This window comes from Antedon bifida, chromosome 3 (genome assembly GCF_963402885.1).
Source record: "Antedon bifida chromosome 3, ecAntBifi1.1, whole genome shotgun sequence".
NCBI classification, from domain to species: Eukaryota; Metazoa; Echinodermata; class Crinoidea; order Comatulida; family Antedonidae; genus Antedon; species Antedon bifida.
This window is the reverse complement of record NC_136228.1, coordinates 30,701,596-30,719,850: the sequence shown is the minus strand read 5'-3', so window position 1 is coordinate 30,719,850 and position 18,255 is coordinate 30,701,596. Positions and strand designations below refer to the sequence as shown.

The 18,255-nt window shown below is 32.4% G+C and overlaps 1 protein-coding gene and 1 long non-coding RNA gene across 2 annotated transcripts in view; one reads left to right on the top strand and one right to left on the bottom strand.

Annotated features, from left to right (window-relative positions):
- LOC144837361 (uncharacterized) overlaps positions 1 to 18,255 on the bottom strand; it is a 260,004-nt gene that overhangs the window by 135,054 nt on the left and 106,695 nt on the right. The gene's annotated exons all lie outside the window — the stretch shown is intronic.
- Positions 7,859 to 11,929, top strand: LOC144837315 (uncharacterized). Its single transcript, XM_078692364.1, has 4 exons — positions 7,859 to 7,967; positions 8,859 to 8,960; positions 10,653 to 10,796; positions 11,182 to 11,929. The coding sequence occupies exons 1-4, from the start codon at positions 7,859 to 7,861 to the stop codon at positions 11,226 to 11,228; spliced, it is 402 nt and encodes a 133-aa protein (XP_078548490.1). The 3' UTR covers positions 11,229 to 11,929.

The following is an 18,255-nucleotide window of genomic DNA, read 5'->3' as shown; positions in this document are numbered from 1 at the left end:
TTTGACTGTTAAGGTTAAGCATGGAGGTAAACAAAATTATTTATTTTTTACCTCCATGGGTTAAGTAAGGCTTACTGTATAGCCTCTGATACAGGCGTGTGATGCATATGTGATACTGTATTAACAAATTAGCCTAATATACTGTAAATCATAGATATAGTACCGTGAATCGGCTTAAATAAAATTTAACGAACAACTATAAAGTATTTATAATATCGTTTTGTCAAAAATAGATCGATCAATTATAAGTGAAGACAGTTGTAATTAACATAACGACTTTCAATTAATTATATTAGTGTCACACGCAGCACTATTTCGAGGATATTTTCTCAATTTCCGAATTATTACTGAATATTCGTGTGATAGTTTATCATTTAATGCATTGAGAAATAAGTTAACTAATTTATTTCTACATGTTTAATGTAAGGCATGTTGTTCAGTTTAATGACTTAAAAAACAATTGCGTTTTTGACTGGAAAAAAACAGAGCCACCGTGAAATACCACCATTACTTACGAAAATGATATAAAGCAAACATTGAATATCAAAGAACAACATTAGGCCTATATAAAAAAAGTTAATAAACTGGAGAAAAAAATAGAGTCGCCGTGAAATACCACCATTACTTACGAAAATGATATAAAGCAAAATTGAATATCAAAGAACAACATTAGGCCTATATAAAAAAAGTTATTAATATTTATTCGGCGAGTTAAAAAGAACACAATTTGCCAGTAGCATGTAAGTCATGAGTCAAAAGAGAATAACTGCTCTTTATTCGGGTCGTTAACACATCAAGTCAATTCAAATAAACATTTATATCTTTCATTTTAAAATTAAAATTAAATAAATTCTGATATAATATATTGTACATAGAAAATAGCAACATTAAAAGAATACAGTATTTAATTTTTTTTTTTAATCTGTTATTAGGCCTATTCGTTGTGGACGCATGTTATACGATTTAGCTAAACCTAACTTTATAAATAGAAAAATTATAATTTTAAACTATACTGTTATAAGAAATGTTTTTATTTATTTTTAAAAATCCTTAAATTCGATAGTATTTATGTTTTTAAAAATATGCTCTTAAATTTATTTCAAATAAATAATTCTATATTGATAGAAAATATGATGTAATATTCATTTTTTTAAATGGTAATCTATTAAGATGATTTAAATATGTGTTCAAGGAAAGGATAGATTTCCGTCACTTTTCCTGGACCAACAAAATCCCAGATAAAAAGACAATGGTAACAATTAATAGAAAAACAACTAATCTTACATTTTAACTTTATTGGGTTGTTACCATAAATGATTGATTGATTGATAGCTGCAAACGTACGTCAGAAATACAATAGGCCAATAACAATGGCTGCCAGTGTTAGATAACAATGGCTATACAATAAGAGTTGGGTGGATCCCAAATTAAATAAGCAATGGCCATCAATCACAGAAACAATCTTAATTGTATTTATGAGCATAATTATAATAGGCATTTAATTTAAAATTTACAATTTGTTATTATATGTATTTAATAATGTTATGAAATATTCAAAACAAATGAGTTTAAAAATAATTATTTTTTACAAATATTTTTTTTAATAATTATTTTTACCAATAAAATACATGAATAAATAAATAAATGATTTTTAAATTTAAGAACACATTATTGATTGTCCACATAAAATACCGATTGTTTGATTATGTTTCGCGTGGTGAAATATAACGAAATATTCAAAACAAATGGGTTTAAAAAATAATTATTTTTACAAATATTTTTAAAAATAATTATTTTACAAATATTTTAAAAAATAATTATTTTTACCAATAAAGTAGATGAAAAAATAAATGATTTTTTTTATCTAAGAACACACTTGGTGAAATGTAGGCCTCCTATTTTTCACTTTAGTCGAAGTTGATTCAATATGTAAAATTTGTTTCTACGTTCAAAATGTCTGTATTCAAGATAATGTCAATAAAATAATAACAAAAAAATACAAATCTTAATGGTATGGTAAATGGAGTTTTCAATCCACTGAGTATTTTAATAATTGTAATTGAACTATATATTCTCTCTATATTAATAATAATATGAATGATATCGAAAAAGAAATATACCGATATTTTAAATGGAAATAGCAACAAATTGAGACTATTGTTATCTTTAATTGTATTTACTTAGTTCATATTATGCATTATTCATTATTATTATTATTATTCAGTTTAACGGATGTTATGACTAAATGAGGCTTATATTTGTTTTTATTAGTTATTATGCACATAATTGTTAGTATTTATTGCCTATTTGGTTTAAAAGAATTCAATATATTATTGCAACATATTATTTGGCATATGATTATATCATGCTAGGTCTAATTATTATTAATATATTTGTTTACTGCTTTGAATATGGATGTCATGTTTAGTTTATCAAATAATGCAGATCCTAATTAACAAATCTGATCCTAAATACTACCTATGTTTTTATTTTATAGGATGAACATTCTGAACTTCTTCCCTGGTTTAGAGATGCTCTTATTCTATAGAAGTCAGAGTATCCTATAAAAAATGTTCGTATTCTGATCGTATTTTTTTGTTTTTTATGAAACGGTTACTTTTCTTTACTTAGCATTTTAGCTGGCGGTGTTATAAGTTTGTTCTACGATTCGATATTAAATGATCAACTGAATAATTTCGTTAAAATAAAACACTTTTAAACAGCTTTTATCGAATTATTATTCCAACTCGCTTTTTTTCCAACCCGCTTTTATACTAAAATCACAGTCAGTTTAGTGTTAAAGTAACTATGCAGGTACCGAACATTAAATGGGCTAACATTTAATATTATGTTTTATAAATAGGCTTAACTCATTATCCGCGCAAACACAAAGCACAATATTATGTTAAAATTTAAGTGCGGAAAGTTGATGTTAACATTATAAAAATGTTAGTGTTAACATTTAAGTGCGGAAAGTTGATGTTAATATTATAAATAATGTTAGCCCAGTTGAACGATAATAATCCACAGTAGTAAGTTGTAATGGAATCTTTTTAACTACGGAACATGTTAATCACGCATCAATATAAATCAGTGTCGTCATAGATTAAAAATCGTTTGAGTGCTTATCTTCCAGGCCTGGCAACCAGGCACAGGACGTAGAGGAACAAGTTAGCTATATAACACCGTATTAGTAAATTGCTACTAGAAAGTAAATGGATTGCATAAATCATCCTGTTTAAGATAAAATCGATTGTGTTGTTTCTGTCATTACTGATTTGACAAACGGGTGAAGAAAGGAAATGATACCTCTGTTAAAAGCTTCGTGATACGATAATAGAGCAGTGAGTGTTTTAAAGGAAGCATCGGGTTTTTTCGAATGTAATAGCGGAAATTTGCGATTTCTGATAGGAATACCGCGAGAAAACGGAAGCTACTCCAGTGGCCTGCCCTTGAAAGTGTTTTCAAAATGTTTCCCATTTGTCGTCAATGGCACATCATCTCTTTAACTGTAGTGTATTTATTTCTTACCTACTAATCAACGCATAATTACTTCCTACTACTAAATTGAAAAGTTACAATCTTTAGAATTTATTTTCCTCCTAGCAGTGATTCTGTTCCGTCAGCAAGATACTTTAAGAAGGGCTGTTCAAAGTTGAGCTTGTAAGCTTGTGCTTAAACAGGGTAACGTAAAGCTAACACAGGAAAGAAACGTAGTTTGGCCTTGAAGAAGGACTTAGCAACGCGCTATATTGTCGCCTAGGCTCTGATTCAAACAGGATATATTGGCGGCAATTGGCGGCTATTCAGCAATTATTACTAAGCTTCCAATCATTGAAACCCCAGAGACAAGCAGCGCAAGTTAGGACAACCAGTCCTCCAAGTCAAAACGGACTCCATGACTACGTAGAAATTACAACCACTCCCTGACTAATTCTAGACTCTCACGCACAGGCCGTTGAGGGAGGCAAGGCACTGGACTTCTGGGTCTTATATGACGTTTCCTTCAGTATAAAAAGTCTGGAGTTTCACTGGCGACAGTAAGCCTGGAATAAAACCTTGAGAAACATAACTAGAGCCTCTTCGATCTGTACATAGAGAGTGAAAAAGTGCAAAGAACAAGTCAAGGAGATATATAAATGCAAATCATTCCATTTCATGATTAGCGAGTATGATTAATAGTTATTTCTCAATAGGGTAATGTTATGTCGCCAAAGCGTCAAAACTGAGCAAATTTCTGTATAGTTTCTACTGGGATGTAATTTCTGCATACACGCTACGTCCGATCTGTACGCAGAAAACGAACTAGTAATGGGACATCTGCTTATCATAGTTCATATCGCGTGAGTGGATAACATCACATAGAGTATATTCGTTTCAAATTATATTCCCTAAAGACCCCTAACACATGATTATAGTATATAGACTGTACGAGACGAAATGCAACACATAGCATCGTATCTGACAGTACATCTAAAAATGTCATGAAAACAATTTTTAGCAAGTTTAATTCGCAAACACATAATGAGCCTCTTAAAAATCGTGTCAAACCGCCTAATCAATTGATCCGATAAAAGGACTCTTTTATTTTCTCTTTCTCTGCTTATAATTTAAAAGTAGAACTATGCGGAAATTTCAAATCATATTAATTAGTCAATATTCGAATCATCTCTCTAGATTGCCTACTTAAAACGGTGGACCTTAATGCCAACAAGCAACCGTAAACCGCAATGAGTTATAATACATTAACAGCGTACTTAATTACCAAATATTTAAGTTTCTTTTTCCAGTGTATATTTTAGAATATACTCAAATTAATACACGTAATATTAATTAGAAAACAGTATTGAATAACATTAATTAAGATTTAATTAATATCGCCTGCTCCGGATAATTTAACTTGTACTTACCAATCTTTATCAAAGTTTTAACAATGGTAAGTCTAAGCGCGTAGCTGATTGGTGGAATGTTACCGGCCAATCACATTCGCTTATGAAACAATGCGCGTAATGATAATTAACTATGCGAGATAGCGATTGGTTAGAATATTTACGAGTTCTAATGTTGTTTATTTTTATGTTTCGTTTTCAATTTCAGACATTTAATGTTATTTTACGGTATGTTTTGACGTCAACAATATTTTTTTCATCAGCCTGGGTATTAAAATGAGTCTATAATTCCTTTCGTACAGTATGGAAACTGTTTTTATCGAAATAAACACTAGAAGAATCGTTCGTATTACTGTGTTATTATAGGCCCTAATTGAATTGTTCTCTCTTGTCTTGACATGCAGGCGTATTTATCGACTTATGAATGGTAATAAAAAAATACATTATTGCTATCTTGCGTTGATTGGTTAAACCGTCACAACAGATTGGCATACATCAGTTTGGTAGTTTCAAGAAGATGGTTGCTTAATACGTATTTTATTAACACTTCCTTCGTTTAGATTATTATCTTATGTTAAGTCACTTCATTAATAGAAACCAGGAAACTCTTCGTACAACTGCGGTATGGTACTTGAAAGGGAACAAGAAAAACCTGTTGAAGCGGTGAAAATTCACTGATTAAGTAGCCAAGTATGAGCCGTAGTTTGCGATGATAGATAGCTTGTTGAGTTTAATAAATCAGCCGACGAACAATATGATATTAAAGATAATATTGTAATACATAAAAACAGCGCGTGTCTGCAAAAAAAAAAACGTTATGGAGCTTTCGTTAAGGGTACGCAGAAAGACTTTTCTACTCGACAGCTGTATAAATTGAAGTCCCCCATGTAGCAGGACCCTTCCTTTGGAACACTTCTATTCAGGGGACACATCATGTGAAACCAACGAGGGAATAGAATAGAACTGTATAGGCCTATTTACCCTGTGACCAACCCTATTCTACTATATCAGCATTTCTACGTACGCAAGGCTTTACTTTTCATTGTGTCACTACAATTGGTGCGCACGTGCGAACTTACGTAAATTATCAGTCCATCATGTGTAATGAACGAGGGACCCGATAGGCTTATTTGAACTCTGTGACCAACCCTATTCAGCGGATATCCCATGGGACACTTTGTTGGGTCCCGAAAATGTCTTAATAAGGGTTCTACTATATCAGCATTTGTACGCAAAGTTTTTTAACTTTTCATTGTGCAGAATTACGTAAATTAATCTGCGTGTTCACCGACGATGTTTTTCCTACTAAGTTCCAAAAATGCTTAAAAATACAAATATCGAATTAACTGTATCAGATTACTCATTAAAGCGGTAATATAACTGAGAGATAAAATATATCATTTCTAAATGTTTGTTTTTAGATTAAAAGAACTAGCAGTGACTGTTTTAGTTTAAACTTGCACGCTCAGATAGGCTCTGACATGGCAGAGTGCAGGTATAAACTTACACAGGAAAAATTCATCGGAAACCGGTCCTTCGCTTGGCATCCGTGCGTGACGCTACAAGCAATGCTCTTAATTAGACAAATCATACACAGATTCAACATTATTGTTTTGACAAGTCAACTATTAGAAACATACATACTTGAAGTTGAACTTGTGTTATATTAGTCTGCATACTGTTCGCAGGCAAATCCAATGAGCAATTTATGACCTAGATGTTATCATCCAATATTTAGACTATGTGCGCGTTTATAAAAAGACTCCGGAATATCACGTGCACATGTATATAATGATGACCACGTGCGCGTTAAAAATAGAGTTTAAATGTGTTTACCGTATTTCTACGTATTTAGAAAAAAATTATTTATAGGTCCATGGTATACGCAGTTATCATCCAATATTTAAGCTACGTGCGCGTTTTTAAAAAGACCGTACCGGAATATCACATGCACATGTTTACAATTATGGCGATAAAAATCAATTATAATTGTGTTTACCGTATTGCTACGTTCCTTCTAAATTTCAACTTCTAATTTATAGGTCCATGGTATAGGCCTACGCAGGCAAATTCAATGAGCAATGTATGACCTAAAGGATACTATCAGCCAATATTTAGACTACGTGCGCGTTTATAAAAGACACCGGAAAATTACGTGCACATGTATACAATGATGACCACATACGTGATAAAAATTAAGTTTAAATGTGTATACCGTATTGTTCGTTTTGTTTTTTTTTTATTATTTTAAAAATCATATTTTTTACAATATTGTGGGTTTTTTTTTGTAATTCTCTGCTCTTTGGTATTTCTTGTATTATTCAGTCATTTGTTTTTGAATGGTTGATTCTCTAGTTGTTTTTTTTTTACATTAATTTCATTGTAAATTTATATATAGTATGATAAACTTCTTATAATTTGTAATATTCGTTTATAATAATCTCTTTCTTTATTATTTATTTGTGAATTCTTAAGGAAAGTATTCGACCTAGACTTTAATTCCGGACATTGAGTACCAATGAGTTCCATGACATGGGTCAAGACAACCCATTAATCCCGTACAGTTCATATTGCTGGGCAAGATATTCCATTAATCCCATACAGTTTATATTGCCAAGTCATATTGTTTAAGATATCAGTTTTTTCGTTCATTGTATTTTGATGGTTCTAATGATGGCGATGATAATACTATTTAGTTTAATCTAACGGAAGTGAACTGCTTGACCAATTGGCGCCATCTGAATCTCTTGTAGAATTAAGATAGCCTATTTTTTAGACTAACAATACCTCCACTCGAATAAAAAGCAAACAAAAGTGCCCTTTTTAAATCACCATTTATCCGCACTATTTCTTAAAAATTGATAAAACAAAGTAATATTTTAGTAGGGAATTGTAAAGTTTTGTACGCTTTGGCGTATTATCGAATCGGTTGGTGGCGTGCGTTGGAATGTAAACCCAATTTGCATACCATGAGTCTCTATTGTAGTATGAGCGCGTCGGGAGAAGACATTTTATTTTCACTAAAAAAGGATGTAAACATTTTGTTTAAGTTATGTTCTAAGATTGAAAGGTTTGGTTGTAAGTAGATATTAAAAATATTCTACCTTATATTTATATATATAGCACCGATAGTCTTGTAAATCTATGGGTTAAAGCTAACCCAATTAATAACATACTCTCAAACCGGACCACGACAGAATACCGAGCACCACCGGATTGTACTATTATAGTCTGACGTCATAAAACCGAGTCGTACGTGTGTCGGAAACGGAGGGCGCCGAGTGACTACGAAGGCCAGATGTGGGATTCCTTTGCGTGGTAAAGGAGGACATTGTTGGTTTTTACAATGTACCCATAAATACCACTTTTTCGCCATGACATCGTATCCGTAATATAAAAAAGAATTTGGCCTAAGCATAATAATGTCATTTTCCGCAATTTGGTATTACCATAGAGATATTATAGTTCACTATAATATCTCTATGGTATTACATACAGTATTTGATTTTTCGAAAATTTCAGAGAGGACGCTCTACTAGTGATTTGGAGGTCGTGGGTTCGAATCTGGCTCGAGAATTATTTGTATTCGCATAGGCTATGCACTATAGTATAAAGTAGGGCTTAAAATTACGTAAAAAGGGCAAACATCAATTTGTACGACTTTAAACAAAGTGTGTTCTGATAAGCACAATTAATCATGATTGGTGGTGTAATAAAAACCCAGATTTTCCGTGCCGATACAAATTAAGGTCGTAACTTAACTAGGTCATTATATTTTCTAATTGAAAACCAATATCCATGTATTAAATTATATAATACATTTAGTAGGCTTTTAATTTTGCGGTTGATTGCCTACTTCAAAACGATCTGTATGCCATTTTGAAATGTTGATTATCAACCGAATGTAATATTATTAGATAATAAAGGTATATTAATCGGTCTTTGATTTGTATGTTATTTCCTTTATAGGGTATATTATTCTCATCAGTCGAACCATCTATTATTCTTGGCGGACTGAGGTTTATGCACTTACGACAATTCAACTTAATATTACAACAAACGAATACAGAGGTAAGATTATAATGTATGAATTGTTCACCCGATTATCGGTGCTGTATCTCCACATCTGGGCAAATAATAGGCAAATTCCGTGATACAGCGTCTCATGTGATAGGCCTATGTGATTATATATCACGAAATTTGGCGCTATTGGAAATCAATTGATACAGAACCAATAATCGCCGAATTAAAAAGATTACTGCAAAGTTCCAAGAAAGAGAAAATATCTCAAACTTTGCATGCTGATGTCAACTAATTCAAACGCAGCTTTTGGCATAAGCAAAAATATATTAGTGAACTACATATCTCTATGCAAAGAAATACATGAATTTACAATACCATTTGATTGCTATTTAGCCGAATATGAATATAATCGTATTGGAAACCAATAGTTTTACTAATTATTTTGGTTTTGTTTTCAAACCTATCATTACTTCGGCCCATGTATAATATAATACAACATTTGGCCTAAACATATCATGTTCGATTGTCGACCATCCAAGTATGATTAATGAATATAGACTTCCTTTGGCACAGATGCTATTGGCTGAAATGTACAATAAGAATGATTGAATTAGACAAGGAATTAAACTATTTAAATCACCAACAAATCGTATGGTTCTGGCAATAGTGATTGAAATAATGATTGAAATATACAGAAAACCACCAACGATTAGTTGCATTATTGATTGAAATATTTATTGAAATAATGATTGAAAAAGTAAATGAAATAGACAAGGAATTAACTTATATAAACCACCAACGATTAGTATTTTGGCATTAGTGATTGAAATAGGTATCTATAAAATCACCAACAAATAGGTTTCTGATTGAATAATGATTGAATGAATGATTGAAATAGTGATTGAAAGATATGATTGAAATAGTGATTGAAATTGTGATTGAAATAGTGATTAAAAGAATGATTGAAATAGTGATTGAAATAGTGATTGAAATAGTGATTGAAAGAATGATTGAAAGAATGATTGAAATAAGTGATTGTAAAGAATGATTGAAATAATGATTGAAATAATGATTGAAAGAAAAATTGAAATAATAATTGAAAGAGTGATTGAAATAATGATTGAAATAGTGATTGAAATAGTGATTGAAATAGTGATTGAAATAGACAAGGAAGTAAACTATTATTATAAAACACCAACGAATAGTACGGTTCTGCCAATTGATGTTGAACGAGATAAACATTAATAATGAGCTTTCGATTTTGGAACGACATGACCAAAATAAACAGAGCACATGTGATGAGTATCTCAGGGTCACTGTATTTTTTTCTCAATACAGAGACATGCGGCGACCTATCAGTTTCGGAAGGTGTAAAATAAAACGAGAAAATAAATTTTATTATGAAACTGAAAATGTCTTCTTTGATGAAACAATGAATTGGTGGAATTTTTATCCCCGATAATACATTTTGGAGTAAAATTTGGACCACTGCTAAAAAAACAATTCCTCTTTTATTCATTTATCTTTTCTTTTTTTTATCCGATTACACAATCAGGTAAAAGAAAATCTGCATTGTGGTCCTGTCTTAAATACAAAAAAAAATCAGGAAAAAAAATATGTTTAGTTTTGTGGGAAAAAATCTGAGATCGATAAAAACACAAAAAGTGACTATTTTCATTATTTTAATCATGCTGAAAGTTTTCTCGTAATTTCATTCGAATTTTTACTTTCAACCAAAAGAAAATCTATCAATGGAAATGTATTCAATTCGCCTTATGGGGATACAGAGGGTTAACGACGGTGAGCCCCAGAGGGAGCTGAAGATTCATCAGAATGTAATCCTTTTTCCTGTTTTGCTGATCTACATCGTTAGTCTTATTGAAAGTAAGTATTATTTTAAGAATCATTATCAATTATAGTAATATGGATGATTATAATGAAGATTAGAATACGATGATGATGATGATGACGAGATAAGAAGATAACGAATATAATGATATGGGGTGACGATAATGATATTAATTATAACGATTACGATTAGGCCTATATTAAAATGTCGAGGTTGATAATTATGACGATTGTATAAATACGATTATGATATTAATAATGATGACGATTATTATGGTAATTGGTCAGATGTTTTGCTCTACTCTGACGTAATTTTCGGGTGGGACTATTATGGTATTAATGTCGAAATTAGGTGACCATTGACCATTACGATAGTAGATATCATTAATGAAAATTAATTATATTCTATCTTTCATCGGAGGAACAAGAGAAATTGGACAGTTGAAGTGGACATCTAGTGTTCCATAATTGGCAATTAACTGGTCCTTGGAATTAGTCGTAATTAATCTCATTTTATACCTTACCAACATAGCTGCTTTGTTGAAAACAATGAAAGGAAAACAATTCGGAAAATAATACGTCATCTGTATCTAAAAATAGATTTTAAAATCTTTGGAGGAAGTGCGCTCAAGAATTACGTAATATTCCTAAAAATAGTTGTAGGCCTTAATGAATGGTCAGATAGCCATCATTATCATAATATTCACTGATTTAGCATATAATTATATACTTTCAAATTTCCTTTGAACCTGTTTGAAGTTTTCAATGATAATTATCTATGTTTTACTTTAATTACTTTTAAACCCTGTAACTGCATGGACCATTTTGAAAAGCAGTACTACGTTACTGAAAATTCAATCTAGCCAAAAGTAAGAATTAATAAATATTCTTTTCGCGTGTTATTGGTCTTACTGCTTTAACTCACGCGCGTGCGTGCAACGATTTCTTGCGCGAGTTACGGCAGTTATGGTATGGTATATCATTGATCATATTCACATATTTTTCATTCATATTTATAGTGAAGTTTCAGTATTTCCTTTCATTGATTGACACCTATAATTGAAATCATGATTTAAAATACATGCAGAGGAAATTTAGTTGATTATAGTCAACAATCGCACGCGATGATGCCAGCATATTTCGGTATAAGTTAGTATATATCTTCTGATGAGTGGAATGTCTAGAGATTTTGATAAATTACAGATTTTTCTTAAATAAAATCATAAAGTCATGTTTTATTTTGTTTTTATGTAGACTAAATGTTCAAACGCAAAAAAACCTACGCATGAGGAACCGAACTCTCTCAATATCTACATAGTTCGACAAAATCTTACGGTACGGTAGAATTTTACTGCTAAAGCGTGGTTCCCACTGGCGACGCAACGTAATGCAATCTACGCAACGTAAGAAAATGCCCTTCCAATAATTGTGTTTGCCCCCGCCTGCGTGAAATCAAACCTGCGATGTTTGCAGCAATGTTGCATCGTCGGTTCCCACGCTTACATACAATTTTATTACTTTGTGTTTAAAAAAAATCAATTATAATGTAATGTTGTTCGTCGACAAAATGAGACGGAACCTCATTTATAGAAAATGTTGGATATATTGTCATGAACACTGGCTAAATTCTAGTTAATTTTTCTTTGTCTAAACTGCAGTGGAAAGTTTACATAGGCCTACGTGATCCAGTTATCTGAATGAGATTATCATTTGGTATATATTCGGACTATCAAATACATCTTTGAACCTACAGTATAAGCTGAATTGATATGTTGTTAAACAAATTAACAAAGTGACAGGTTTAGTGACGTATATAAATTAGTTTTTGAAATTATGAAATCAGCCTACCTTAAATCTGGGTTAGTGCCTTTAGTAGAGTAGGGCAACAGTATTTGTGTGGGTGCCTTATCTAGGCTTTTAGAAATAATAACTTTTCGAGTCACTAATTCATAAAAGATATACGTTTCTTTTGTTTAACCGAAACTAAACATTCGAAATGAGAGCCGTTGGTTTTCTTTTAGTGTAGGCTTAAATAGGCCTGTATATAGAGAAACATCATTAAGAATTGAGAAGCCCCGTAAATGTGTATGTAGGCATATTTTGTACGCAGAGACGAGACTATAGAGTATAGAGCTGAAGAGAATTTCCAGCGGTGTCTATTCGATTCAAATTCAGAATGTACCGTATTCAATTTACCTGTTCTCTATTTGTCTTAACCTCAACACTAGACTATCAGGTGGAATATCACTACCCAAATATGGTAGTGATATCCCAAATTTCGTAGTGATATACCCAAATATGGTAGTGGTATACTCAAATATGGTAGCGATATGTCCATATATGGGCATATCATATTTTGTTGTCACATAAAGTTTGATAGTGGAGATAGAGCTTTACATTTTCACCTATAGCGATCCATCAAATAAAATCATCTTAGGCCTACATGGTAATATCTAAAAAAAGACCATACAATTTACAAAAGAGAGAAAGAGAACAGAACACCATATCAGTTTTAAAAAAATTAACCCCAAAAAATATTTAAGAATCCATATCAACATTTCAATTTCAGTTCAATTTTAATGGTTAATTATTCAACAATTGGAAATACGGAATATGAAAAAGAAATACAGAACCCTAACCAATTATGCAAATTCTATATAGGCCTACAAAACAAATAAATAAAATATTAACTAACAAATTGGTGTAAGTATTCTATCAAAACCGATTCGATCTTTTCAAGGAAAATTAAGTATAATTAAAAGCATACGTCCAGACTTCCTTTGCTTGGCATGTTCTGATGTCTAAATTAATTCTTTCCGTAACTTGGACGCAAGAACTATGTAAAGAATGTGGACTATATATTATATTACAACGATGGTAATATTTCGGCACTTAAGCATTTCATAATTTTTAAAGAAACTTATGACATGGCACTGGCGTCGCAAGTATGGGGGCGGGGTTTCGACGACGGCAATATTTTTAAAAGAAAATTGGAGTGGTCAATTGAGACGGACCGTGGCAGCACGTTGCCCATCATTTCCAATATAAGCATGGTTGCGGGAGCCGGTTGTCTTTTTCTGTGATTTGTAACATTAAAGTGAAGAAATATATAGATTCACGCGTGACTAGAGGACCGGCAGCCGGACCCACTCTTTCACTCTTACATTATTAAGACATATGCCTATATCTGTGACATAATCTCACAAGTTATTCTCGTATAACACGATAATTTAAACCTTTTATAAAATAACAACAGTTCAGTCTTTCACCGTTAACAATCAAATTGACTCATATATTCTGATAACACGGGAAATATACATCAACAGGGAAACATTTGAGTCGAGCGATATTCTTAATCGTGGCATGATCTCCCAACGTTATTACATTCGATTAGGCCAATTTGTTCGTTGATCACTATAATAATTTCTATGAAATATAATCTGGCTCATATAGCTCAATAGCTATTTTAATCAGTAAACCTAACATTATTAACGTTAAGAATGATACGTTTTTATGTTCTTCTTTCAAAGCCAATAACTGCAGTAATATTGGCACAATAGCTAGATTTTCATTCCTATTATGAGAGCCCTCTTGTAAACATTATATATTATTACTTCTACAATATTTAAATCCCTTGTTAGATTTTCATTCCTATTATGAGCTCTTGTAAACATTATATAGTATAACCTCTACAATGTTTAATTCCCTTACGAGTAGCCCTATTATATAGTAGTATAACCTCTAGGCCTACAATGTTTTAGTAACTCTTTTAAATATGAATTTGACAGACCGAAACATAGGCACTTAGCGAGCTAGGGTGATATTGTTGTAAACGTTGACTCATCGAATTACTTTTTTCTTCAAGATAGTACGGTAGGCCTGTTAACTTTTATTTAATATTCGACGGTATTCTTTTTTTTTATAATCTTGCGCTAGTCTGACTTGGCAGAGTGTGTAGTCTGATCCTTCTAAACACGCGAACCGTCCCAGGCGTGCATTTTACCGCGCGTTTCTTCCTCCAGACGATGCAAGCGCTAGAGATATGCATGTTTCACAGGGATTCCTTCGAGGCACGTTTCGACAGAAGCTGTGGGTGTTTGTTGTCAATCAGGGGAAATGCATACGTATGTTCTAATGTTCCCCACGACAGGAAATGACCATATAATTCATTCAGAGAATTAAAAAAAAATACATACAGTACTTGTAACTTCAGACTGAATGCAAGAGGTTAAGTTATGAAGTTATGTTCAGTTAGTATTTTATCTCGTGGAATATCAAATCTTTTGTGTTGAAACTTTTAGGCCTACCATCTTAAAATGTATGCCAACTAAATTTAGCAACATTGTGAGAATATGTGCACAACATTGTCCCACTATTTAACTTTCTTCGTTTCTTAATATTTATTCAACCAAAATATAGTACATATTTTATTTAACATACATTTTAACGTAATATTTTCCCTTTTTTTGGTTAGGATCTGGTTTAGAAGTAATAAATGAAGTCTCAATCAGACCCCTCACAAAACAATATATTAGAATTATATTCCTATTCCTACTATTACAGTCGTCTGGAAAAAGTATATATAAATATGTAATGTCAATGTAGAGAATTAATTTGCCTACCTAGCACAAGAATAACATTCCATTCTCAGTCTTATTTAACCATCAGACTCTTGTTTAAACCTTTAGCTCTGGTAGACTTGGGTAGAAGTAGCTGCATACGTAATTATTATCAATTTGTGATCTCAGACTTTACAGAAGTATTAGTTTACTTACGGCAGCTGTAGACCTGTTGTTCATCTACTAACTAGATAAGCCAGTGTATATGCCAATAGTATCACGCTTATTACGAGGGTATGCTCTCTCAATACCTTACTGGAATATTTGCTCAGGCGCAGTGTATTTAAGTAGGCACTACAAAAGTTGAACAACAACGTTGACACCTTGGGAACTCATAGTTTATCAGTTATCATTATGTAAACTTTACTAATTAAACACTACTGGACTTATAAGAGAATGATTACAAAGTGTACACAATCAAATGACTTATCACCGTTTATCGTAGGCTGTTGAGGGCTTATATGAACTATCAGAACCACTTCAACCGGTTGTTGAGTAGTAATGATAGTCTGCTTCTCTCTCACTCAATGTTATCGCTACTGCGTATAGCGCATACGATTGATTTTATATATTTCATTGTTGACTCGTTGTTATTTACATTTGTCAGTATCTATATCATCTCATTCACTGATAAGTAACACGCAATAGCCATTAATATCAGCTTTGACAATAGATTTGCGATATTAAACTTACACTTATTTTTAATTTTATAGTATGCAAAGTAGATAATAATCATTTATTTGTAGAGCTTTCAAAAATATCAAAATGTCTTTTTGCAATGATCGTTGAGTTGACAGTCATGTGCATTATGACGTCAGGTCTTATTAAAATTGCACGTATACACTACTTTTTTATCTTTTAAATAAGCTAATGTCATAGGCCTACATACTGTTAAAATGGACCAATTATGTTTATCTATGTTCTTAAAATTTGAAAAATACTCAAAATTATTGACGTTAGTGATGGATCATATTAGAAAGATTTTTTCCTTTGATAGAGGCCTATAGGCAATAATTTAACAGTAAATCATTTGTTCGAGGACATTTTGTGTGTCCATATATAGATCTGATCGCAGTAGTGCATTGCAATTGCACAACTCAAAGAAATATATTACCATTTTTTTAGACACTTCTTTCTTTTCCGGTCTGTTTAATTTCATAAAATATTTGTAAATTAAAAGAAATGTTCTTTTTTTATTGTTATTTTGTTTTGAAAGAAATAAATGTTAACTTGAACTTGAACAATAGTATAATAACCAGGCCTACGTCCTTCTCAGATTGAAATTCAGTGGTGCAGTTCTATTGAGATAAACCTAACATTATTCCGGGTTTTTGAGTTACACTATCAAACTTTATGTGACAAAAAATGTGATGTGCCCATATACGGACATGATGATGTCATATCACTACCATATTTGGGCATATCCACATCATATTTAGGCACATCCACATCATATTTGGGCACATCACACTTTTTTCCAAACTAGTTTGATAGTGTAGACAGAGCTTTACAAATGAAACTTGCAGTATGACAATATTTTCAGAACGTTTACCATCTGTTCTTCAAAAAAAACAGATCAAAAAAGTGAAGTGATGATTCACATGATATAAATTCAATTGTTTCGTTTTAGTAGCATTCCACGGCGCTCGTGATATGATTTGCAAAAATTCCAGAGTATCGTTTAACTATATTGAGTTTGCAGAACCGGCTAACTCAACCACCACGAACAAAATGCAGATTATAAAAAAAGATGGAATGCCATGGATTTTGATAAAAAATGTTGATAAAGTTAAAGTTTACTGAATTGGAAAATGGAAGAGTGGTTCCCACTAAAGCGTGGTTCCCACTAGCGACGCAACGCAAGGACGTAACGCAACGCAAGTGAATTGACCAATCACAAGCGATGGTTTATTCGCTTGTGATTGCTAACTGTCTATAACTTCGCTTGTCATTGGTTAAAACGCTTGCGTTGCGTTTACGTCCTTGCGTTACGTTCTAGTGGGAAGTTACGATAAGCAATCACAAGCGAATAAGCCATCGCTTGTGATTGGTCAATTCACTTGCGTTGCGTTACGTCCTTGCGTTGCGTCGCTAGTGGGAACCACGCTTAAGAGACGTAACGCAAAGACGTAAACGCAACGCAAGCGAGTTGACCAATGACAAGCGACAGTTAGACTAATACATTGAGATTGGTCAAATTTCGCTTACGTCCTTGCGCGCGTTGCGTCTCTAGTGTGGGAACCAAAATATTAAATACGAAAGCGTGCAATGCAACTTGGTGGTTATGCCATCCAATCCCAGGACCCTGAAAATTAATATCTAGCTCAGTTCTTTTCCTCGTGAACAGCGCCACTCCTAAAAAATTGAGAGATGTTTTTATTATTCCATTTCCTCGTGTTTTTTTTTATATGGGCTTGGTCATCATCCGGATTTAACAGTTAAAAACACTAATTTTGTTATGTTTCATGGAAAAATAGATACATTATCAACTGATCAACGTCAAAAAAATGTATTGATCAAATAGGCCTACACATATTTATCGTTTATCTATCAATTTCCAATCGACACCTGTGTGTTATTTATTCTACGCGTGTGTTATCGTTGTTTAAAAAAGGTTAAACTAATGTACCTGCGGTATTTACTGTGGGTAACTTTTCATTTGTTGCCAGGCGTACTCGTGTTGTGTCAAAATTGTCGGTGATTTTGCAAGTTATTGAACATAGGTGAAGTTAGAAGGTCGTTTGGGTCCCATTGATGAAATATCGTCAGCGAGAACACGGCGTGACAACGTGTTAAAGTTCTGTCTACACTATTAAACTTCATGTGACAGAAAAATGGACATGATGATGTCATATCACTACCATATTTGAGCATAT

Coding starts and splice junctions, on each gene's coding strand:
- LOC144837315 (XM_078692364.1), top strand. CDS start 7,859: ATGAGTCTCTATTGTAGTATGAGCGCGTCGGGAGAAGACATTTTATTT. Junction 7,968..8,858: donor TAAGATTGAAAGGTTTGGTT/GTAAGTAGATAT, acceptor TTTCCTTTATAG/GGTATATTATTCTCATCAGT. Junction 10,797..11,181: donor CATCGTTAGTCTTATTGAAA/GTAAGTATTATT, acceptor CTTTCATCGGAG/GAACAAGAGAAATTGGACAG.